This window comes from Chrysemys picta, chromosome 7, assembly GCF_011386835.1.
Source record: "Chrysemys picta bellii isolate R12L10 chromosome 7, ASM1138683v2, whole genome shotgun sequence".
In the NCBI taxonomy this organism is placed as follows: domain Eukaryota; kingdom Metazoa; phylum Chordata; order Testudines; family Emydidae; genus Chrysemys; species Chrysemys picta.
The window spans coordinates 53835965-53858754 of NC_088797.1; the positions used below are offsets into that span (position 1 = coordinate 53835965).

Below are 22790 nucleotides of genomic sequence, written 5' to 3' on the forward strand. Positions count from 1 at the left end.
TCTGATACTAGTTTAAACTCGGGCTATTTATCCAAAAGTCCTTTCCTTGTCTGTGGGTCTCTGGAGAACCCAGTTTGAACCAGTATATGTGAGCTGCTACAGGTGGTGGTACCTCTCTGATGGTGTTACAACCTGAGTGAATTTGCCTTATCGCACACCACTGTTCTTAATTCCTGAAAGACTGTGCTAACTCTCCCCCATGGAATTACATACAATCTGTGGCCCACAATGACACACAAACTTAATACAGTAAGATCTCCCAAAGATAGTGCAGGAAATTGCCATAACTGTCACACTAACCTTCTTAGATAGAGGCTGGTGCATGAAACAAGTGGGTTTGGTTCCTTCCAAAACTCTTGTTTTTTAGTACTTCCTACTATAACTTTATTTTTGTTATCCACAGAAATGTTCAATCCTTCTTTAAACTCTACTGAGCTCTTGGCTTCACTAACATAAGAACAACTTTATTGGGTCATACCAATGGTTCATCTACCTAGTATCCTGTCTTTTAACAGTGGCCAATGCCAGGTGCTTCAGAGAGAATGAATAGAACAGGCAATTTTTGAGTGATCCATTCTCTGTCGTCCACTCCCAGCTTCAGGCAGTCAGAGGCTAGGAACACCCAGAGCATGTGGTTGCATCCCATACTATCTTGGTTAATAGCCATTGATGGACCTATCCTGCAGGAACTTATCAAATTCTTTTTGAATCTGTTATAGTTTTGATCTTAACAACATCCTCTGGCAGCAAGTTCCATAGATTGACTGTGCGTTGTGCAAAGAAGTACTTCCTTTTGTTTATTTTAAACCTACTGCTTATTAATTTTGTTGGGTGACCTTTGGTTCTTGGGTTATGTGAAAGAGTAAATCACACTTCCTTATTCACTTTCTCCACACCAGTCATGATTGTATAGACTTCTATCATATCCTCTCTTAGTCAACCCTTTTCCAAGTTGAAAAGTCTTTTTAATCTCTCCTCAGACGGAAGCTGTTCTATACCCCTACTAATATTTGTTGCCCTTCTCTGTACCTTTTCCAATTCTAATATATCTTTTTTGAGATAGGGTGACCAGAACAGAGCATAGTATTCAAGATGTGGGCATACCATGTAGGGGTACCATGGATATATAGTAGAATTATAATATTTTCTGTCTTACTATCTACCCTTTCCTGATGGTTCCTAACATTGTTAGGTTTTTTGCTTGCCACTGCACACTGAGCAGGTGTTTTCAAAGAACTATTCAATGACTTCATTGAGCAATAACAGCTAATTTAGATCCAATCATTTTGTATGTTAGAGCTAAATGTCAGTCAAAAGTGTAACATTGTTTCAAAAAAAGTGATAATTTGGGGATGTATCATCAAGAATGTTGTAAGCAAGACAAGAATTAATTCTTCCATTCTACTCCACACTGATGATGCCTCAGCTGGAGTATTGTGTCTAGTTCTGGGTGCCACATTTCAGGAAAGATGTGTACAAATTGGAGGAAGTCCAGAGGAGAGCAACAAAATTGATTAAACGTTTAGAAAGCATGATCTATGAGGAAAGGTTTTAAAAATTGGATTTGTTTAATGGTCTGGAGAAGAGAAGACTGACGGGGGGACATAACAGTTTTCAAGTACGTAAAACGTTGTTACAAGAAGGAGGATGAAAAATTGTTCTCATTAACCTCTGAGGATAGGACAAGAAGCAATGGGCTTAAGTTGCAGCAAGGAAGGTTTAGGTTGGATATTAGCAAAAACTTCCTAACTGTCAGGGTAGTTAAGCATTGGAACAAATTGCCTAGGGAGGCTGTGGAGTCTCCGTCATTCCAGGTTTTTAAAAACAGGTTAGACAAACAATTGTCAGGAATGGTCTAGTTATTGCTTCGTCCTGCCTTGAGTGCAGGAGACTGGACTAGATGACCTATTGAGGTCCCTTCCAGTCTTACACTTCTATGATTCTACATCCCCCCCGTTGAAGGAAAGAGCCCAGTCCATCGAATTGTGGAGGTAAATGCGTCGTTACGCACGTGGTGTTGGAGAGAGGGCTTTGGATTCTTCGACTATGGGAGGTTGTTCCAGGAAAAAGAGATGGGATCCACCTAACAAAGAGAGGGAAGAGCATCTTTGCAGACAGGCTTGCTAACCTAGTGAGGAGAGTTTTAAACTAGGTTCGCCGGGGGATGGAAATCTAAGCTCTGAGGTAAGTGGGGAAGTGGGATACCGGGAGGAAACACAAGGAAGAGGGTGCAACAGGGGAGGCATCCTGATTCATACTGAGAAAGTAGGGCAATCGGCTGGTTATCTTAGGTGCCTGTACATGAACGCAAGAAGCCTGGGAAACAAACAGGAAGAATTGGAAGTCCTGGCACATTCAAGGAACTATAATGTGATTGGAATAAAAGAGACTTGGTGGGGTAACTCACATGACTGAAACACTGTGATGGATGGATATAAACTATTCAGGAAGGACAGGTAGGGGGGAAAAGGTGGAGGAGTTGCACTGTATGTAAAAATTGCCTGTATGTATGATTACTCAGAGCTCCAGTATAAAACTGGAGAAAAGCTGTTGAGAGTCTTTGGGTTACGTTTTGAGGCAAGAGCAACAAAGGCGATGTTGTGGTGGGCGTCTGCTATAGTCCACCAGACCAGGAGGATCAGGTAGACGAGGCTTTCTTTGGACAACTAACGGAAGTTTCAAACATCACAGACCCTGATTCTCATGGGGGACCTCAATCACCCCGACATCTGCTGGGAGAGCAATACAACAGTGCACAGACAATCCAGGAAGTTTTTGGAGAGTGTTGGGGACAACTCCCTGGTGCAAATGCTGGAGGAACCAACTAGGGGCCATGCTCCTCTTGATCATCTGCTCACAAACAGAGAAGAATTGTTAGGGGAAGTAGAAGTGGGTGGCAACCTGGGCAGCAGTGACCATGAGATGGTAGAGTTCAAGATCCTGACAAAAGGAAGAAAGGAGAGCAGCAGAATACGGACCTTGGACTTCAGAAAAGCAGAAAAGGAGAATCGGGGGACGGTCAGCCTCACCTCAGTCCCTGGAAAAATCATGGAGCAGGTCCTCAATGAATCCATTTTGAAGCACTTGTAGGAGAGGAAGGTGATCAGGAACAGTCAACATGGATTCACCAAGGGCAAGTCATGCCTGACCAACATGATTGCCTTTTATGATGAGATAACTGGCTCTATGGACATGGGGAAAGCGGTGGACGTGATATATCTTGACTTTAGCAAAGCTTTTGATACAGTCTCCTACAGTATTCTTGCCAGCAAGTTAAAAAAGTATGGATAGGATGTATTGGACTATAAGGTGGATAGAAAGCTGGCTAGATCGTTGGGCTCAACGGGTAGTGATCAATGGCTCGATGTCTAGTTGGCAGCCAGTATCCAGCGAAATGCCCCAGGGGTCTGTCCTGGGGCCGGTTCTGTTCAACATCTTCATTCATGATCTGGATGATGGGATGGATTGCATCCTCAGCAAGTTCGTGGATCACACTAAGCTGGGGGTAGAGGTAGGTACGCTGGAGGGTAGACAGATTGGAGGACTGGGCTAAAAGAAATCTGATGCGGTTCAACAAGGACAAGTGCAGAGTCCTGCACTTAGGACAGAAGAATCCCATGAACTGCTACAGGCTGGGGACTGACTGGCTAAGCAACAGTTCTGCAGAAAAGGACCTGGGGATTACAGTGGACGAGAAGCTGGATATGAGTCAACAGTGTGCCCTTGTTGCCAAGAAGGCTAACGCATATTGAGCTGCATTAGTAGGAGCATTGCCAGCAAATCAAGGGAAGTGATTATTCCCCTATATTTGGCACTGGTGAGGCCACATCTGGAGTATTGCATCCAGTTTTGGGGCCCCCAGTACAGAAAGGATGTGGACAAATGGAGAGAGTCCAATGGAGGGCAATGAAAATGATTAGGGGGCTGGGGCACATGACTTATGAGAAGAGGCTGAGGGAACTGGGCTTATTTAGTCTGCAGAAGAGAAGAGTGAGGGGGGATTTGATAGCAGCCTTCAACTACCTGAAGGCGGGTTCCAAGGAGGATGGAGCTAGGCTGTTCTCAGTGGTGGCAAATGACAGAACAAGGAGCAATGGTCTCAAGTTGCAGTGCGGGAGGTTTAGGTTGGATATTAGGAAAAACTATTTCATTAGGAGGGTGGTAAAGCACTGGAATGGGTTACCTGGGGAGGTGGTGGAATCTGCATTCTTAGAAGTTTTTAAGGCCTGGCTTGACAAAGTCCTGGCTGGGATGATTTAGTTGGGGATTGGTCCTGCTTTGAGCAGAGGGTTGGACTAGATCAGGGGTTCTCAAACCGGGGGTCGGGACCCCTCAGGGGGTTGTGAGGTTATTACGTGGGGGGTCGTGAGCTGTCATCCTCCGCGCCAAACCCCGCTTTGCCTCCAGCATTAATAATGGTGTTAAATATATTTAAAAGTGTTTTTAATTTATTGGGGGGGGGGGATCACACTCAGAGGCTTGCTATGTGAAAGGGGTCACCAGTACAAAAGTTTGAGAATCACTGGACTAGATGACCTCCTGTGGTCTCTTCCAACCCTAATCTTTTATGATTCTATGAATAGTTGGAATTATGTTTTCCAAAGTGCATTGCTTTGCATTTATCAACACTGAATTTCGTCTGCCATTTTGTTTCCAAGTCACCTAGGTTTTTGGAGATCCCTTTGTAACTCTTCAGTCTGCTTTGGACTTAACTATCTTGAGCAGTTTTGTATTGTCTTCAAATTTTGGCACGTCACTGTTTACCCTTTTTTTCCAGATCATTTATGAATATGTTGAACACCACTGGCCCCAGTACAGATCTTTGGGGGACACTATTATTTACTACTTTCCATTCTGAAAACTGATAATTGAATCCTATCCTTTGTTTCCTGTCTTTTAACCAGTTACTGATCCATGAGACGCCTTCCGTCTTATCCCATGACTACTTACTTTGCTTAAGAGACTTTGGTGGGAGACCTTGGGTATGTCTATACTTACCTCCGGGTTCGGCGGTAAGCAATCGATCTTCTGGGATCGATTTATCGCGTCTTGTCTAGATGCGATAAATCGATCCCGGAAGTGCTCGCCATCGACACCGGTACTTCTGCTCCACGAGAGGAGTACGTGGAGTCGATGGGGGAGCCTGCCTGCCGCATGTGGACCCGCGGTAAGTACCTTGTAGTTCGAACTAAGATACTTCAACTTCAGCTACGTTATTCACGTAGCTGAAGTTGTGTATCTTAGTTCGAACTGGGGGGTTAGTGTGGACCAGCCCCTTGTCAAAGGATTTCTGAAAGTCCAAGTACACTGTATCACCCTTGTCCACTTCTTTGTTGACCCCTTCAAAGTATTCTGATAGATTGGTGAGGCATGATTTCCCTTTACAAAAGCTGTGTAGACTCTTCCCCAACAAATTGTGTTAATCTGTGTCTCCTAATGCTGTTCTTTACTATATTTCCAACCAATTTGCCTGGTACTTAAATTAGTCTTCTGGGCCTGTAATTGCCAGGATCACCTCCAGAGCCTTTAAAAAAAAATTGGTGTCTCATTAGCTACCCTTCAGTCATCTGGTACAGAAGCTGATTTAAGTGATAGGTTACATAGCACACTTATTAGTTCTGCAGTTCCTCAGATTTCTCACCTAAAAAAGAATGGCTCAGGTGTGGGAATCTCCCTCTCATCCTCTGCAGTGAAGACTGATGCAAAGAATTCATGTAGCTTTTCTGCAATGGCCTTATCTTCCTTGAGTGCTCCTTTACCACCTCGATCGTCTAGTGGCCCCACTGACTGGCCAGCCGGCTTCCTGCTTCTGATGTACTTAACAGATGTCATGTGATTCATGGTGTCTAGAAACTTTACCTCTGTATTCTGTCCTGAGGTGACATGTACTCAGTCAATATACCTTTTCAGTCTCTCTGCATATGAGAATTCTTACCATACTGCCCAATCATTCTTGTTTCCTGTCTGTGAACCCCATTCTGCTATCTCTGTTCTGAGATGGGGTGACCAGAACTAGCATCCTAGAGGAGGATATACCATTGGATTATAAAATTGTGGTGTTATATTTTCTGTGTGAGTGTTCGCTCACTTTGTAGCTAGTGTGAGCCGAGCGCATTGCACACCTCAGGGGCTCCTTGCTTTCCTCCATTCCCCTCCACAAGCTCCAATGTGCCAACCTCCCATCCCATCCCTTCTATTACAGACATTACCTGTAACTCCCCCTAATTTCCCTCCTGCCGACAGTTCTGTGCATCCCGTATTTCCCACTCATCTCATGCCAGAGGTTTGTTGCTCCCCATTCCCTTCTTCAACAGTCCCCCATTCTTCCTCATGCCAGATGCCCTATGTGCACTCGCATTCCCCCCTTCCCTCCATGTCCTCCATTTCCTTCTTGCCCGCCCATGGCAGGCACTCTGTGTTCTTCTTTGAGAGATGTCCCTGTGGGTGCTCCATTCCAGGTGTTGGTGCGTCCCTGCGCCTTTGCTCAGAGATTTTTGTAGCAGTACTCGTACCGGCCACGCATGCGCAGAGGCTGCCCCCCAGCTGTGAGTCTAGCTTAATAGTACGCATGCATGGCCAGTCTCCTCAGTTCCTTCTCTATCGTCCCCGGCCTGAGACAGAGCTCAGCAGACTCATTAGGAAATTCCTTGCTCTTGTTACAATTACCCTTCTAGTTAGTTTGTTTGTTGTTAGTTATAGTTAGTTACCATTTTTATCTTTAAAAAAAAAAAAAAAATCCTGTCAGCCGCAGCCGCTTCAGACATGCCTGGCTCCACAGGCTTTAAACGCTGCTCTAACTGCAAGGAGGCTATCCCGCTGTCAGATGGCCACTCACACTGTATAAAATGTTTGGGGGAGACCCACATTCCTCAAAAATGTGCCCACTGCAGCAAACTTAGCTCCAGGGCACGGAAGGACAGGGAGCTTAGACTGAAACTGCTCCTCCTCCAGAAATCCCCAGGCGCTGATTCCGGCTCCGCTGCCCACCACAGCCCCCACGCCTCAAAGAAACACAAGAAATCTGCAAAGAAAGGGCACCTTTTGTCATCTTCAAAGGAAACCCTGAGACACAAGCCCTCCCCGGGCAGATCTACCGACAAGTGTGGGCTGGATGAATAGACTGTAAGGTGGATAGAAAGCTGGCTAGATCGTCGGGCTCAACGGGTAGCGATCAATGGCTCCATGTCTAGTTGGCAGCTGGTTTTGAGCGGAGTGCCCCAGGGGTCGGTCCTGGGGCCGGTTTTGTTTAATGTCTTTATTAATGATCTGGAGGATGGCGTGGACTGCACTCTCAGCAAGTTTGCAGATGACACTAAACTGGGAGGCGTGGTAGATACACTAGAGGGTAGGAATCGGATACAGAGGGACCTAGACAAATTAGAGGATTGGGCCAAAAAAACCCTGATGAGGTTCAACAAGGACAAGTGCAGAGTCCTGCACTTAGGACGGAAGAATCCCATGCACAACTACAGACTAGGGACCGAATGGCTAGGTAGCAGTTCTGCAGAAAAGGACCTAGGGGTACAGTGGACGAGAAGCTGGATATGAGTCAACAGTGTGCTCTTGTTGCCAAGAAGGCTAACGGCATTTTGGGCTGTATAAGTAGGGGCATTGCCAGCAGATCGAGGAACGTGATCGTCCCCCTTTATTCGACATTGGTGAGGCCTCATCTGGAGTACTGTGTTCAGTTTTGGGCCCCACACCACAAGAAGGATGTGGGAAAATTGGAAAGAGTCCAGCGGAGGGCAACAAAAATGATTTGAGGGTTGGAGCACATGATTTATGAGGAGCAGCTGAGGGAACTGGGCTAATTTAGTCTGCAGAAGAGCAGAGTGAGGGGGGATTTGATAGCAGCCTTCAACTACCTGAAAGGGGGTTCAAAAGAGGATGGAGCTCGGCTGTTCTCAGTGGTGGCAGATGACAGAACAAGGAGCAATGGTCTCAAGTTGCAGTGGGGGAGGTCTAGGTTGGATATTAGGAAACACTATTTCACTAGGAGGGTGGTGAAGCACTGGAATGCGTTACCTAGGGAGGTGGTGGAATCTCCTTCCTTCGAGGTTTTTAAGGCCCGGCTTGACAAAGCCCTGGCTGGGATGATTTAGTTGGGAATTGGTCCTGCTTTGAGCAGGAGGTTGGACTAGATGACCTCCTGAGGTACTTTCCAACCCTGATATTCTATGATTCCCTGCCTGTGCTCCCCCGCTTGAGCACATTTGACAAGCCGGGCTCCTCCGGCACAGCACGAAAACCGCCTGAGGCTGCGGCGGCGGCACAAAGCTCCGGTGCCGAGGCTTCAGGCTTTCAGCTGCCTGCCTCTCTTCTGGCACCGTTCGGCACCTCAACGGACGCGGTGCCAACATTCCACACCCTGCCTGACCCCCTGCAGGCTGATGCTGCCCTCCCGGCACCGGCCACAGCACCGGCACCCGTGGAACTGATTGGCAGGGAGCCAAGAAGCAAAACCCCGGCTCAGAGGAGTGTTCCCTCATTGCAACTCCCTCCTGCACAGCCTTCACCTCACGCAGGAGCCTCACCACTTCAGTTTACTCAAGCAAGAGATCTGCTGGTGTCACCTGTCCTGCAGTCTCCCCTGATGAATGCCTGTTTCTCTTCAATGGCAGAGTCAGGGTCTGAACAGCCTTCCTCCAGTGAGGAGGAAACTGGACCACAGGAGGGTTTTTCTCTGTATCAACACTCCCATCCCCAGACCCCAGTCAACAGAGGTTTTAGAAAAATTATCTCATCCTATTCTCAGGATCCTGCCCCCTGGGGGGTGAACCCCTGGATGGCACCACCTATGCCCTACCCACCACCATGGCAATATTGGGCACCATGGGCATCGTACCCTCGAGAACACACGCGCTACGCCACTTCAACCAGGCGCAACACAGGTCTAGCACCACCACCTGACGAACCTGCCAATGACACAAGACACCAGGCAGCACCGTCACACTTGCAGGATCAACCAAGTCCTGCTCCTATTCCAGTAGAGCCGGAGGTAACGCCTGAAGAAGCCTTACTTCCCCCTCCTCCAACTCCGTCGGATGACTACGCAAAATTCCAAGACCTCTTTAAAAGAGTTGCCAGTGACTTGAGAATTAACTTGGAGGAAGTCCCTGAACAACAGCATGAGTTAACCGACATCCTACAGCCCTCTTCTTCCTCTAGGGTTGCATTACCAATCAACGTAGCCCTTTTAGAACCTGCTAAGTCCATCTGGCAGACTCCAGCTACAAGCCTACCTACCTGTAAACAAGCAGACCAGAAGTACTTCATCCCTTCTAAGGGCTCTGAATTCCTTTTTACCCATCCGGCGCCAAACTCGTTAGTAGTAGATGCAGCGAACCAAAGGGCCAAACAACAGTATTCCTGCTCCACCCCAGCCAACAAGAAAAGTAAACACTTGGACCTCTTTGGTCGTAAAGTATATGCATGCTTGACGTTACAATTTCGTATAGCTAATTATACTGCAGTTCTTGCAAAATATGACCACAGAAACTATAATAAATTCATGGACTTTATTGACGACATCCCAGAACAGAAAAAACAACAATTCACAGCTCTGGTTTCCGAGGGACAAATCATATCACGTACCGCTCTTCAAGCGGCCCTCGATGTAGCCAACACTGCAGCAAGATCGACCGCCACAGCAGTGGTCATGCGCCGTGGTTCATGGCTCTCCTCCTCTTTCTTTCCTCGAGAGGTCCAAAGCACCATTGAAGATCTTCCCTTTGACAGTAAAAAACTTTTTGCTTCCGCCACGAACAACGTGCTTCACTCAATGAAGGACTCAAGGGCAACCCTCCGGTCCTTAGGTCTCCAGACACCTACGACCAGAAGACGGCAATATAGATCCCAACCTTACCAACGTCCACGCTACCCCGCATATACACAACACGCCCATAGACCACAGGAGCAACAACAACAACGCCAGAGACCAAGATTCCAGCGTCGTCTTCCCAATTCTGCGGGGGTACCTCAACCCCCTCCAACAAATAGGCAGATTTGAAGCCTTGGTCGAGGGTTTAGAAAACAGCGTTCCCACTTCAGCCAGCACACACATCTTTGGACACCGCCTACGACCATTCTCCCACCAATGGCAGAACATTACCTCCGACAAGTGGCTTACAGAGGTGGTTACAATTGGATACGCCATCCCTTCCTCTCCTTGCCTCCCACCCACCCACCCTCCCCGTCCCTCTTCAGGGACCCTTCTCACGAGCGACTACTCCTCCAAGAAGTGCAACAACTCCTTCAACTGGGAGCAATAGAAATTGTGCCAGAACGACACAAAGGGAAGGGTTTTTACTCCCATTATTTCTTAACAGAAAAGAAAACTGGGGGATGGCGATCAATCCTCGACCTCAGGCTGCTCAACAAATTTGTCAAAAAGCAAAAGTTCAAGATGGTTACTCTCACCACCATAATCCCAGCACTGGAGCAGGGCGATTGGTTTTCAGCCGTCGACCTACAGGACCCCTATTTTCATGCGACTATACACCCGGCCCACAGACGCTTCCTACGTTTTACTCTTGGCTCAACACATTTTCAATACATGATTCTCCCCTTCAGACTGTCCACGGCCCCCTGTGTTTTTTCCAAGATCCTAGCCGTAGTTACTGCCTACCTCAGAAAACAAGGGGTCGTAATATTTCCTTACCTCGACAATTGCCTCCTCAAAGCTTCAACGTTCGACGAAGCTCTCCAATCCATGCGGCTTACCGTCGATTGTTTCCTATCTCTAGGCCTGCAAATAAACAAAAACAAATCCACATTATGCCCCAGCCATCTGGAGTTCATAGGGGCATACCTCGACTCCCGGACGGGATTGGCATCTCTTCCACCCGACCGCTTCAACTCCATAAGCCGACTGGCCACAAAAATTCTCAACAGTCCCCAGGTGACTGTCCGAGACTGTCTACAAACACTAGGTCACATGGCCTCGTGCACTTTCATCGTCCAAAATGCACGCCTCTACATGAGGTGCTTCCAAGCGTGGTTGGCCACGGTTTACAGACCAAATGTGCACTCTCTAAACAAGAATCTCTCCATATCTTTCTGAGTCAAAGATTCTCTACTGTGGTGGACAGTTCACTCCAATGTCTGCTCTGGAGTCCCCTTTCTTCAGGAGACTCCATCCCTCATACTGACTACTGATGCATCTCTGACAGGCTGGGGTGCACACATCTCTCACCACACAGTCCAGGGGCTACGGTCTTCAACTGAGACCTCTCTGCACATAAATGTCCTAGAACTTTGAGCCATTCGCAATGCGTGCCATCACTTTCTTCCACTAATCAGGAATCACCATGTACGCATAATGACAGACAACATTGCATGCATGTTCTATGTAAACAGGCAGGGAGGAGCTCGATCCCACTCGCTTTGCACAGAGGCTATGAAGCACTGGAATTGGTGCATTGCGAACAACATCCGGCTATCAGCTGCCTATCTTCCCGGAGTGATGAACACCACAGCGGACGAACTAAGCAGACGCTTTCCCTGGGATCACGAATGGGAGATAGACGAGAAAACCATTCACAACATATTCCGCATTTGGGGTCACCCAACCATAGACCTTTTTGCAACTGCAAAAAACAAGAAATGTTCCGACTTTTGCTCCAGAGCGGGACTGGGCAAACATTCCCTGGGAGACACATTCATGATCCCATTGCACCGAAACTTACTCTATGCGTTTCCCCCGATACCGGTTCTCAACAGGGTCCTGATAAAAATACGAACAGACCGTGCCAGGGTGATCCTAATTGCCCTGTCGTGGCCCAGACAACCGTGGTTTCCATTCCTCACCAGAATGTCGATTCGACCACCAATCTCGTTGCCTCTCATCCCAAACCTCCTATCACAACAACACGGCCAATTTCTCCACCCCAACCTGTCCATGCTTCACCTCAAAGCCTGGTTCCTACATGGTTCTCCCAAAGCGAACTAGATAGCTCTGAACAAGTTCAAAGAGTGCTCCTACATAGCAGAACACAATCTACTTGCACCACCTATCTACGAAAGTGGAAATGATTCACACATTGGTGTTCAGCTAAACAACTTTGTGCCACGTCGGTATCTCTCTCGTTCATACTTGACTATCTATTGGACCTTAAGCGATCCGGCCTTTCTTTCAGCTCAATCAGAGTCCATTTAGCTGCTATTGCAACTTTTCATGACAAAATTGATGATACTTCTGTTTTTGCTCATCCAATCACCAAGCATTTTCTCAAGGGACTCCAAGCCCTATACCCAGACATTAAACCACCTACCACCCCGTGGGACCTTCATTTAGTACTATCTTGCCTAACTCAACAACCATTTGAACCCCTAGCCACGTGCTCCCTTTTACACCTTTCGATGAAAACAGCATTTTTAGTGGCAATTACCTCCGCCAGACGGGCAGGAGAAATAGCAGCTCTTATGGCAGACCCACCATATACGCTATTTTTCAAAGACAAGGTTACCCTCAGATTACACCCCAAATTTCTTCCAAAGGTGCATTCGTCATTCCACATTAATGAGCCGATACACCTACCAACCTTTTTTCCGAAACCACATGTGAACTCGTTCGAAGCCACAATGCATACATTAGATGACGCAGGGCCTTGTCCTTCTATTTGGATAGAACCAAACCTTTTAGAAACTCTTCTAGATTTTTTGTCTCCATCGCGGAGCGTTCCAAAGGTTCTCCTATTTCTACCCAGAGACTTTCAAACTGGATTTCTCAATGCATCCAGTTGTGCTATCAGATGAAGAAGGTTACACCTCCAGACGGCATCAGAACGCACTCCACTAGATCTCTGGCTGCCTCTGTAGCATTCTTACGCAAAGTTCCCCTGGCTGATATCTGTAAAGCAGCCACTTGGTCCTCTGAACACACATTTGTTAAACACTATGCCCTTACTCAAGGCCCTCTCTCTGATATATGTTTGGGCAGGGCTGTACTATCTGCGGCATTCCTATCAGATCCGAAGTCCCTACCTCCTTGAGAGACACTGCTTTTAAGTCACCTGGAGTGGAGCACCCACAGGGACATCTCTCGAAGAAGAGGAGGAAGTTACTCACCCTGTGCAGTAACTGACGTTCTTCGAGATGGGTGTCCCAGTGGGTGCTCCACTACACACCCTCCTCGCCTCTACTTCGGAGTTGGGGTAGCCTCCGTTGTAGAGAAGGAACTGAGGAGACCGGCCATGCATGCGTACTATTAAGCTAGACTCACAACGGGGGGGCAGCCTGTGCGCATGCGTGGCCGGTACGAGTACTGCCACAAAAATCTCTGAGCAAAGGTGCAGGGATGCACCAACACCTGGAGTGGAGCACCCACAGGGACACCCATCTCGAAGAATGTCAGTTACTGCACAGGGTGAGTAACCTCCTCTTTCCCCCATACCAGGGTTCCCCAGGTTCCCTCTCTGCCAGAGATTCTGTCTGCTCCCATTCCATCTCCTCCATTCTTTCCCCCATGCCAGGGGCTGTGTGTGCACGCTCCCAGTCCCCTCATGTCCCCTTCCTCACCAACACTGTTATTTGCCTGGGAGATAAAATTGTCAGTGTATCAACATGTTGAACTCTATTGGGAGGGTGAGTAAGGTTATTGGTGTTAGTCGTACCATCAACTAGTTGTTTGATAGAGAATTGAAGCTGTGGCTGTGCTAAACAGATGCCAGGGGTGTGGTGTGTTCCTCCATTTTTCCCCTAAATCAGTAGGGTTCTGGTCATTGACTCCTAAAACGTTCCCTGGAATTTTGAGCCAGTGCATCATTCAGAAGTTATTATGTTATTGACACAGAAATGCTGTTGAGTTTACAACCTTTGCAAGCTTGCCAGTCATTCCCTGTCCCATTCCTTATGCATCCCAACATTTTGTTTGATTTTTGATTGCAGTTGCACATTGAGAAGAATGGATGCGGTTAATTTAAAATCCTGCAAGGTATATGAGTAGTTTAAAATTATTCCTTCCAAAGTGCATTTCCTTGCACTTGTCAATACTGAATTTTGTATGTTGTTCTGTTGCCCAGTCCCCTAGCTGGGTTAGGTCTTTCAGGACTGGAGAAAACTGTGAGGAACTGCAGACTTGCCTAAATAATTTTGTCATCTGCCAATGTCACCACCTCCCTACTTCCCTCCCTTTTGTAGATTATTAAACATCCCTCTTAGCACCATACCTTGGGACTCCTGATGTTAACCTTTTCACCATGATGAAAACTGACCACTGAAACTTTTCATTTCCTAGCCAGTTTCTGACCCTTGGACAGCACTTTTCATCCAATGACGATTTAGTTTATTTAGGTTTGGTTACAATATCATTCTCTCTTCCTCTTTTCTGCCACACTGATGTACCCCCTACACATCCACAGTACCTTGCACACCCCGCTCTTTCCTATCCACATGGATAAGCATCCAGCTCCCCACACTATTCACACAAACCTCCCCTCCCGCCTGCTTAGATCGGGGAATGGGTTCCAGCTGAGCCTGGCTTCCCACTGCTACCCCTAACACTGGGGATGCCATCAGCTAAGTGCTAGTTTACCTGCTTGCTCTTGTTCCCACTGTTCCTTCCCCCATCCCGGTGGGGCTAAACTGACTCATTTTCTCCGAGCAGGTGTTTGACAGCAGGCCCGTGCTCAGCATCTGCCTGAAGGTAAGTGAGAACTCAAGATTGCAGAGAATGGCAGCCTGATTGTGGTCTTTCAGGAATTGTTCCCTCGGTGGGGTGGGCAGCGGTTACAGAATTCCTCTTCTCTATTAGGTCAGGCAGCAGATCTGCCTCTATCTCATGCCCAAATGCACTGGCTCTTGGACACTCTGCCCTCATTTGTGCCCAGACTGCCTAACAGCAGGACTCCATTGGAGCTCCACTGCTGGTACTTCCCCGGCCTCTGCTGCCTATGGAATCCTACACACACAACAACTACAGTGAGGGCTCACAGAGCAGCCACAGGCAGTTTTCACGCTGAGCCCAGAAGGCAGCAGTGTGTCCCCCTCCATGGCCCTCCCCTTTCCAGCTGAGACCTCACACACTGGCTGCTTCATTGCTTATTATTATTGTTTCATTTTGTATTCCTAGTGATATGATATAGCCCCTGTGCATGACAGGAACTTTAATCACTAGCAAAAGGAAATGTCCCTCTAAAGCTACCAGACTTGTTTGCAGTTGGATTTCAGTGTGACTCCTCACAGGAAATGGAGATCCAAATCTAGCCCTTAAGCAGGAGAGATCTGTGATGGACCTTTAGAAGAGATTGCCCTAAAAGAGAGGAACCTTTTCCTGTTTACCTGAACTCCTTGCTAATGTGGAATTGCCCTTGGCTCACTCAAAGAGGAATTTAAAGTTTGGTTGGTGGAATAGCCAAATGCAATAAGAAAAAGTGTGTGATGTATTTATTTATCATCTTTCTGCATTCACAGTACGGCCGCCTCTTTGTGGAAGCCTTCCTGAAGCTTGCCATGCCTCTCTTGGATTATAGCTTTAAAAAGCACAGGGTAAGAATTTCAGAGGCACAGAGATTTGTCTGAAATCCATTTGGAAGCTGAAGTAAGAGTAGAATGCAGCAACTGGCTTCTTGAGTGCATTGCAGTAGACCAGTCTTGAGAGGACAAAAGCATGGATCATACTTACATAGTCTACATCCAAAAATAATGTTTGCAGCATCCTGGCCAATGCAGACTTGAGAATAGCCATCTTCATCACTTCAGCTGTGTAGTCATCTAAACACAACTGGGATTAAAGCAAGCCCCTCGTTTGTGAACTTTGGCAGTTTTGAGATGACCTATTTCATGTCCTCCAGCCCATTAGATCAAACGATGGGCTAGGAGACATGCATGCAGGCTGGTGAGTAGACAGTTAAATGAACAGGGTAGCAGAGTGCTGTTGGTAGGTCAGTAGGTGGCTTTTTGTGGTCTCTGCCAGGTGGAGTTTTTCCTGCCTGGTTTCATACTGAGCACTACAATATTAGAAGCTGGAGGTCACAAATCTCCTGGCATGGATCTCTGTCGCTTGGCCTATGTCTGCTAGAGTGGAAAGTAATCTCCAGGCCAGACCCTTTTTCACACACACAGAATCCTCTGGCCTGGAAACTGATTGCTGGGACACCACATGTGCAGAGCACAGGAACAGCTGGAGCTTGCAGTGTTTTGGCACCAAAGAAACCTAACAGCAGAGCCACAACCAGCACTTCCTCAATCAGTCCTGGCTGGCTCCTTCTGTACCACATCAAGCAGCATCACTAAGCAGCTCTGCTGAGGAAGATCATTAGGCCGCTGGCCTTAGGATGCTGGCAGCAGACCTCCTGCCTGCTGCTGCTCCTCTCTCTTGCCTCCATCCCCAGACTGTGACCATGGGGTTTAGTGGTGTGGCTGATGCCCTAAGACCATTGGGTCGTACCCAACATGGCAGAGGGTTGGCCACCCCTTGCTGGAGTTTCTTGCTGAACTAGGAGAGTGCCTCAGAGTAGTGGAGAGTTTGGCTGAAAATGACATGTTCACATGCTGCGGTCTGCACCATGACTGTCTGGCCCACTGGAGAAAGTATGTTGACAGTTCCATAGTTGCCTAGAATTTGAGGCTTTCGAGGTATCATGACTGGGACTGAGATGCAGCCCAAATGCATATAAAAAAATCATTTGGGCACCAAAACATTGACATTTCCAGGGGCTTCTGTGGCCACACTGGATGTGGTGTCTCAGTTGCCAGTCTCTGAGCAGTCTTTGGAAGGAGGGAGCACGTTTATGGTAAGTGCTAACGAACCAGACTCGTCTGACATCAGCCTGTCTGTGCCTGATTAAACGTTTCTCCTGGAGTGTCCTCCCCAGGCTGCAGAGAACTAGGAAGCTCTGCCCCCTTGCTTCTGGAGGCAGGAGCATGCTCTCTCTTCGCTCTCTCCTAGGCTGCCATATCTGAGACCACCCTACCCCTTTGAAGAGCTCAAGCCCCAGAGCACTTGGACAGTATGAGTGTGCTCAAATGCCAGCTTTGAAGATCCTTAGGGTGCATAGTCCCCACTAGAGTCTCTAGACAGGCCCCAAATTGCTACTTGTGGCTACCCAAACTTTTGAAGATGTTGGTCTCAGTCTCTGAGCTTGGTGGGGGCATTATAGACTACATGTTATTGCTGTCTGGGCTGCAATGTGGGGCTGGCTGCTCTGTGACTGCAATGGCATTTCAGCCAGTGGGTAAAGTTGCTTGTGAAAAGCTGATTTCCCCACCCCCAAGGCACCTTGATCCTATAGGTGCCGGGTTTTGTGCTAGAGAATAGAGAACAGATTCAGCTCAAAATGTCTGGCTTTACTTGGCTGTTTTGCAGAGCTGTGGAACATGATACATCTGGTGAGCACATTCTCTTGTTGGTTATGAGACTATGCACAGAGTTCAGCTCCCTTATGGCTGTCGTGTCTTAACTTGTTGGGTATTTTCTGTGGAGTGGGCAGAGATATGTCTTAATATCTCTGCAGAACTGGTAGGATGAATAGGAGAGGTGATATTCTTGCTTCCAAGTTATCCTTTGTGATGGATAGCAAATTCTTATAGATTTGAAAATTCAGTACCAGTGACTCAGGGGTCCTTTTCATCACAGGAAGACGTGCAGAGTTTGCTGAAAACTTTACAGCTGAGCACCAGACAACTTCATCACATGTGTGGCCATTCAAAGGTAAGGGAGACTCTAGAGTCTACACTAGCTCTTGTATTTGCAAGGCCTTACTAATCTATGTTGATTTCTGTGTGTGTCTGTCACCGTCTCCTCACATGGTGTCTCCAGGGGTCCCACACAGGACTCTTCTTCACAGAAATCTGACCAGGATAAAGGTCCAGTCATGGTTGAAGTGTCCCGACAGCAATGCTGCTCTGGGTTCAGTAAGCACAGATTGTTCTGCACTCCCTTGTAGCTGTCCCAGGGAATATACTTCCCAGGTTTACTCATCTGCTCGGTCTCCTCTGTTGTCCAGGCCCATTAGTCTGGGAGAGTATGCAATTCCATGGGCAAGTTAATGATATAAAGGTAGGGGAGGGTCATTTGATTTATAAAAATCTACAGAATCATAAATTCAATGGTCTCATCCTCTGTGGCCTGGCAAGTGGGACTCACTCCCCCCTACAGCCCTTCCCAGCTCCAGGTCCTCCAGTTGGTAGAAATGTTGCTGATACAATGTCGTCAGAAATGGGTTGAGTTAGGTATCACTCAAAAGCCCTTTCTCCCACAAACACAATAGTACCAAACATGACAAATCTAGAACAATTCTATAGATATATATTCAAGAAAAGGTTTAAAAATCAGCAGTTGTTTAATTATACTTTAACACAGGGATGCATGGCTTACATAAAAAAGACACTGCTCTTTGGTAATGCTAGGGAAGTTAGACATTTAGGACTGAAAACATTTATTCATCAAAGTCATCATCAATGTTGTCTCCGTCTAGGGCACCACTGCTAGATACAGTGTCACACTAATCCTTGTCAGTGCCGCGTTCGCACATCTCGGTACATGGCAGGCTGCTGGCCAAACATTTGCAGGGAGGTGAGCATTTGGTCTTTGCACACGAGCATTTGATTAGCTGAAGGATTGATTCGGGAGCACATAGTATTTCACACACAGTATTTCACACACACAAGTGTGATCAGTCCATCCTCCAAGATCAATCCATTCCTGACAAGGAAGGGTAGTTTTGGATGCACTCGATTATCCTGGAGCCATTTCACTGCTTGATAATTTGCCCTCTTAATAGCAGGTATAAATGCATCCCTTTTTGGTGGCAATTTTTCTCCTGTTGTCTGCTTCTTGGCAAACATCACCAATATAGCTCTGCAAGTATCGTAATGTTGGTCTTCAAATGGTAAGGTCTGGTCTACACTACGACTTTAATTCGGATTTAGCAGCCTTAATTCGAATTAACCCTGCACCCGTCCACACAACGACGCCATTTAATTCGAAATAAAGGGCTCTTTAAATCGATTTCTGTACTCCACCCCGACGAGCGGAGTAGCGCCAAAATCAATTTTAGCATTTCGAATTAGGGTTAGTGTGGCTGCAATTCGATGGTATTGGCCTCCGGGAGCTATCCCACAGTGCACCATTGTGACCGCTCTGGACAGCAATCTGAACTCGGATGCACTGGCCAGGTAGACAGGAAAAGCCCCGGGAATATTTGAATTTCATTTCCTGTTTGCCCAGCGTGGAGAGCACAGGTGACCACAGATAGCTCATCAGCACAGGTAACCATGCAGGCCGATAATCGAAAAAGAGCACCAGCATGGACCGTACAGGAGGTACTGGATCTGATCGCTATATGGGGAGAGGATTCAGTGCTAGCAGAACTTCGTTCGAAAAGACGAAATGCCAAAACTTTTGAAAAAATCTCCAAGGGCATGATGGAGAGAGGTCACAATAGGGACTCAGATCAGTGCCGCATGAAAGTCAAGGAGCTCAGACAAGCCTATCAAAAAACAAAGGAGGCAAATGGTCGCTCCGGGTCAGAGCCGCGGACATGCCACTTCTACGCCGAGCTGCATGCAATTCTAGGGGGGGCCGCCACCACTACCCCACCTGTGACCGTGGATTCCGGGTCGGGGATAGTCTCATCAGCTACACTTGAGGATTCTGCGGATGGGGAAGAGGAGGAGGAGGAGGAGGACGAGCTTGCAGAGAGCACCCAGCACTCCGTTCTCCCCAACAGCCAGGATCTTTTTCTCAGCCTGACTGAAGTACCCTCCCAAGCCAGTATCCAAGACTGGTATCCAAGTATCCCCCCCATGGAAGGGACCTCAGGTGAGTTTACCTTTTAAAATATCAAACTTGTTTTAAAAGCAAGTGTTTTTTAATGATTACTTTGCCCTGAGGACTTGGGATGCATTCGCGGCCAGTTCAGCTACTGGAAAAGTCTGTTAACGTGTCTGGGTATGGAGCGGAAATCCTCCAGGGACATCTCCATGAAGCTCTCCTGGAGGTACCCCAAAAGCCTTGCCACAAGGTTTCTGGGCAGTGCAGCCTTATTCCGTCCTCCATGGTAGGACACTTGGCCACGCCATGCTTGCAGCAAGTAATCTGGTATCATTGCCTGACAAAGCCTGGCAGCGTATGGTCCCGGCGTTTGCTGGCATTCAAGCAACATCCATTCTTTATCTTGCTGTGTAATCCTCAGGAGAGTGATATCGCTCATGGTAACCTGGTTGAAATACGGGAACTTAATTAAGGGGACAGAGGTGGCCGTTCCTACTGGGCTGTTTGCCTGTGGCTGAAAAGAAATCCTTCCCTGCAGTTAGCCAAGCGCAGGGGGGGAAATTGGCCCTGAGCTTTTCGCGTTTGGCTAGCAGGGATCTTCTCTGTTACCAGCCACGCGGTGGGGGGAGGGGTACAGCGATCATCCCAGAGTGAGGTTTTTACTCACGAAAGCTCATGCCCAAATAAATCTGTTAGTCTTTAAGGTGCCACCAGACTCCTTGTTGTTTTTGTAGATACAGACTAACACGGCTACCCCCTGATACTTGATACCTTTCGTAGCAGCACCTGAGTGATTGCTTTGGCTACTTGCATCACAGCAGCCCCCACAGTAGATTTGCCCACTCCAAATTGATTCCCGACTGACCGGTAGCTGTCTGGCGTTGCAAGCTTCCACAGGGCTATCGCCACGCGCTTCTCAACTGTGAGGGCTGCTCTCATCTTGGTATTCTGGCGTTTCAGGGCAGGGGACAGCAAGTCACAAAGTTCCATGAAAGTGCCCTTACGCATGCGAAAGTTCCGCAGCCACTGGGAATCATCCCACACCTGCAACCCTATGCGGTCCCACCAGTCTGTGCTTGTTTCCCTTGCCCAGAATCGGCGTTCCATGGATAGAACCTGCCCCATTAACAACATGATCTCCAAAGCACCGGGTCCGCGGTTTGACAGAATTCTGTGTCCGTGTCCATGTCCTCATCACGCTTGTCGCTGCGCTGCCGCCGCCGCTGCCTCCTCGCCTCGTTTTTCTGGTCCTGGCTCAGCATAAACTCCACGAGAACGCGTGAGGTGTTTACAATGTTCATGACTGCTGTCTTGAGCTGAGCGGGCTCCATGCTTGCCGTGGTATGGAGTCTGCAGTGTTCACCCAGGAAAAAAGGCGCGAAATGGTTGTCTGCCATCCGTTGCTTTCATGCAGGGAGGGAGGGAGGGGTGAGGCTGTACCCAGAACCACCTGCAACAATGTTTTTTGTCCCATCAGGCACTGGGATCTCAACCCAGAATTCCAATGGGCGCGGGAGACTGCGGGAACTATGGGATAGCTATGGGATAGCTACCCACACTGCAACGCTCCAGAAATCGACGCTAGCCCCGGTACTTGGACGCACACCACCGAATTAATGTGCTTAGTGTGGCCGCATACATTCGACTTTATACAATCTGTTTCCCAAATTCGAATTATATAAATTCGGATTAATCCAGTAGTGTAGACATACCCAAAACTTGGCATATCAACGCCTCCAGTGCATTTATGATCATATCAGCTGCCTCAGCCGTTCTGAGCACCTTCAGAGTGAGGAGAGAGTCTATGGAGGCTGAATCCAGTGCCTTCCAATATGATAATTTGGCCTTTCCAGCCAACCTTCCAGTGGTGTCACATCTTGAAAGAGCTTGGAAACTTGGCAGTGCAGTGGCACTTAATGATCTGAGTGATAGGAAAATGTTTCTGACCTGAGGCTGGGACTGCTCCCCATTAATACACTCCTGATAGCAGACCATCACAGCAGCATGAAGGGTACCTTTGCTATCTCCTGTATCTTCAGGGAAGTTTAAGTTATTCACAGCACAAAATATACACCTACCCTTGATGAGGTTTGGGGGAACGTTCATTCAGTTCCAAGAGGCAAAGAACACTGCTTGCAGTGGCAGTGTCCAGGCAGAGGACTCTGTAGTTGTAAGTGGAGCAGTCAAAGCTGCTGTGCAAAAGCTGCTTGAGGAATTTGCTGAATGTTTTGGAATGAATTGTTAAACCAACAGCCACTTGTAGTGGTAGATTATGCATATGCCTCATGGTGGTTGTGTATGTGTTGGAAACCTGTTTCACTCAAGCACTCATACATGAGGCTTTGCGGTAAAATAGCAGCCTTGTGCTCTGCTTTCTTATTGTCATATTTGCTGCTGCTGAAGTCACTACAACCACCAACACACCACTTAAAGAAGTAGTACTAGAGGTCACACACTGTTATTTTTTTCAGGTTTGGCATCAGCTATGGATCCCTGAAATGCCCAGGTACTGCAGGACAAAATGCTTTTCTGTAAAAATTTAGCAGCTGCAAACAGTCTCTTCATATTACTGTTGAGATTAGTGCTTTCTTCCACTTTTGATAGTGCCACTTCTTTTGCAGCTTTTAAGGATATGCTCTGTGATTCATTTCAGTGGATAGGATTGCTAAAAACTACGTCCATATCCTGCGGTTCATCTTCAGTAAGTGCTTTAAGAGCCTTCCTGCTAAGCATTTGCGCCTCTTCAATCCCATTCAAAGCACATATTTCTCTGGTCATAGCCTCTGCTTTGGACATCACCACCACTTTCCCATCCACTAGAGCAGTGGTTCTCAAAGCCGGTCCACCGCTTGTTCAGGGAAAGCCCCTGGCGGGCCAGGCCAGTTTGTTTGTTACCTGCCGCGTCCGCAGGTTTGGCCGATCGCGGCTCCCACTGGCTGTGGTTTGCCGGGAAGGGTGGCCAGCACATCCCTCGGCCCACGCCGCTTCCCACAGCCCCCATTGGCCGGAAGCGGCAAACCGCGGCCAGTGGGAGCCGCGATCGGCCGAACCTGCGGACGCGGCAGGTAAACAAACC

General features: G+C 47.8%; 1 protein-coding gene across 13 annotated transcripts in view; it reads left to right on the plus strand.

Moving 5' to 3' along the window:
• FANCD2 (FA complementation group D2) overlaps positions 1–22790 on the plus strand; it is a 206072-nt gene that overhangs the window by 171219 nt on the left and 12063 nt on the right. For 7 of the 13 annotated variants that reach the window (XM_042850045.2, XM_042850047.2, XM_042850050.2 and 4 more), the window contains 3 exons: positions 14606–14644; positions 15412–15486; positions 17576–17650. The exons of 2 other annotated variants lie outside the window; for them this stretch is intronic. In XM_042850045.2, the coding sequence (XP_042705979.2) occupies positions 14606–14644; positions 15412–15486; positions 17576–17650 (189 nt within the window). The remainder of the gene's footprint in view (positions 1–14605; positions 14645–15411; positions 15487–17575; positions 17651–22790) is intronic. 4 more of the 13 variants (XM_042850048.2, XM_065553199.1, XM_042850051.2 and 1 more) reach the window with 2 other exon arrangements.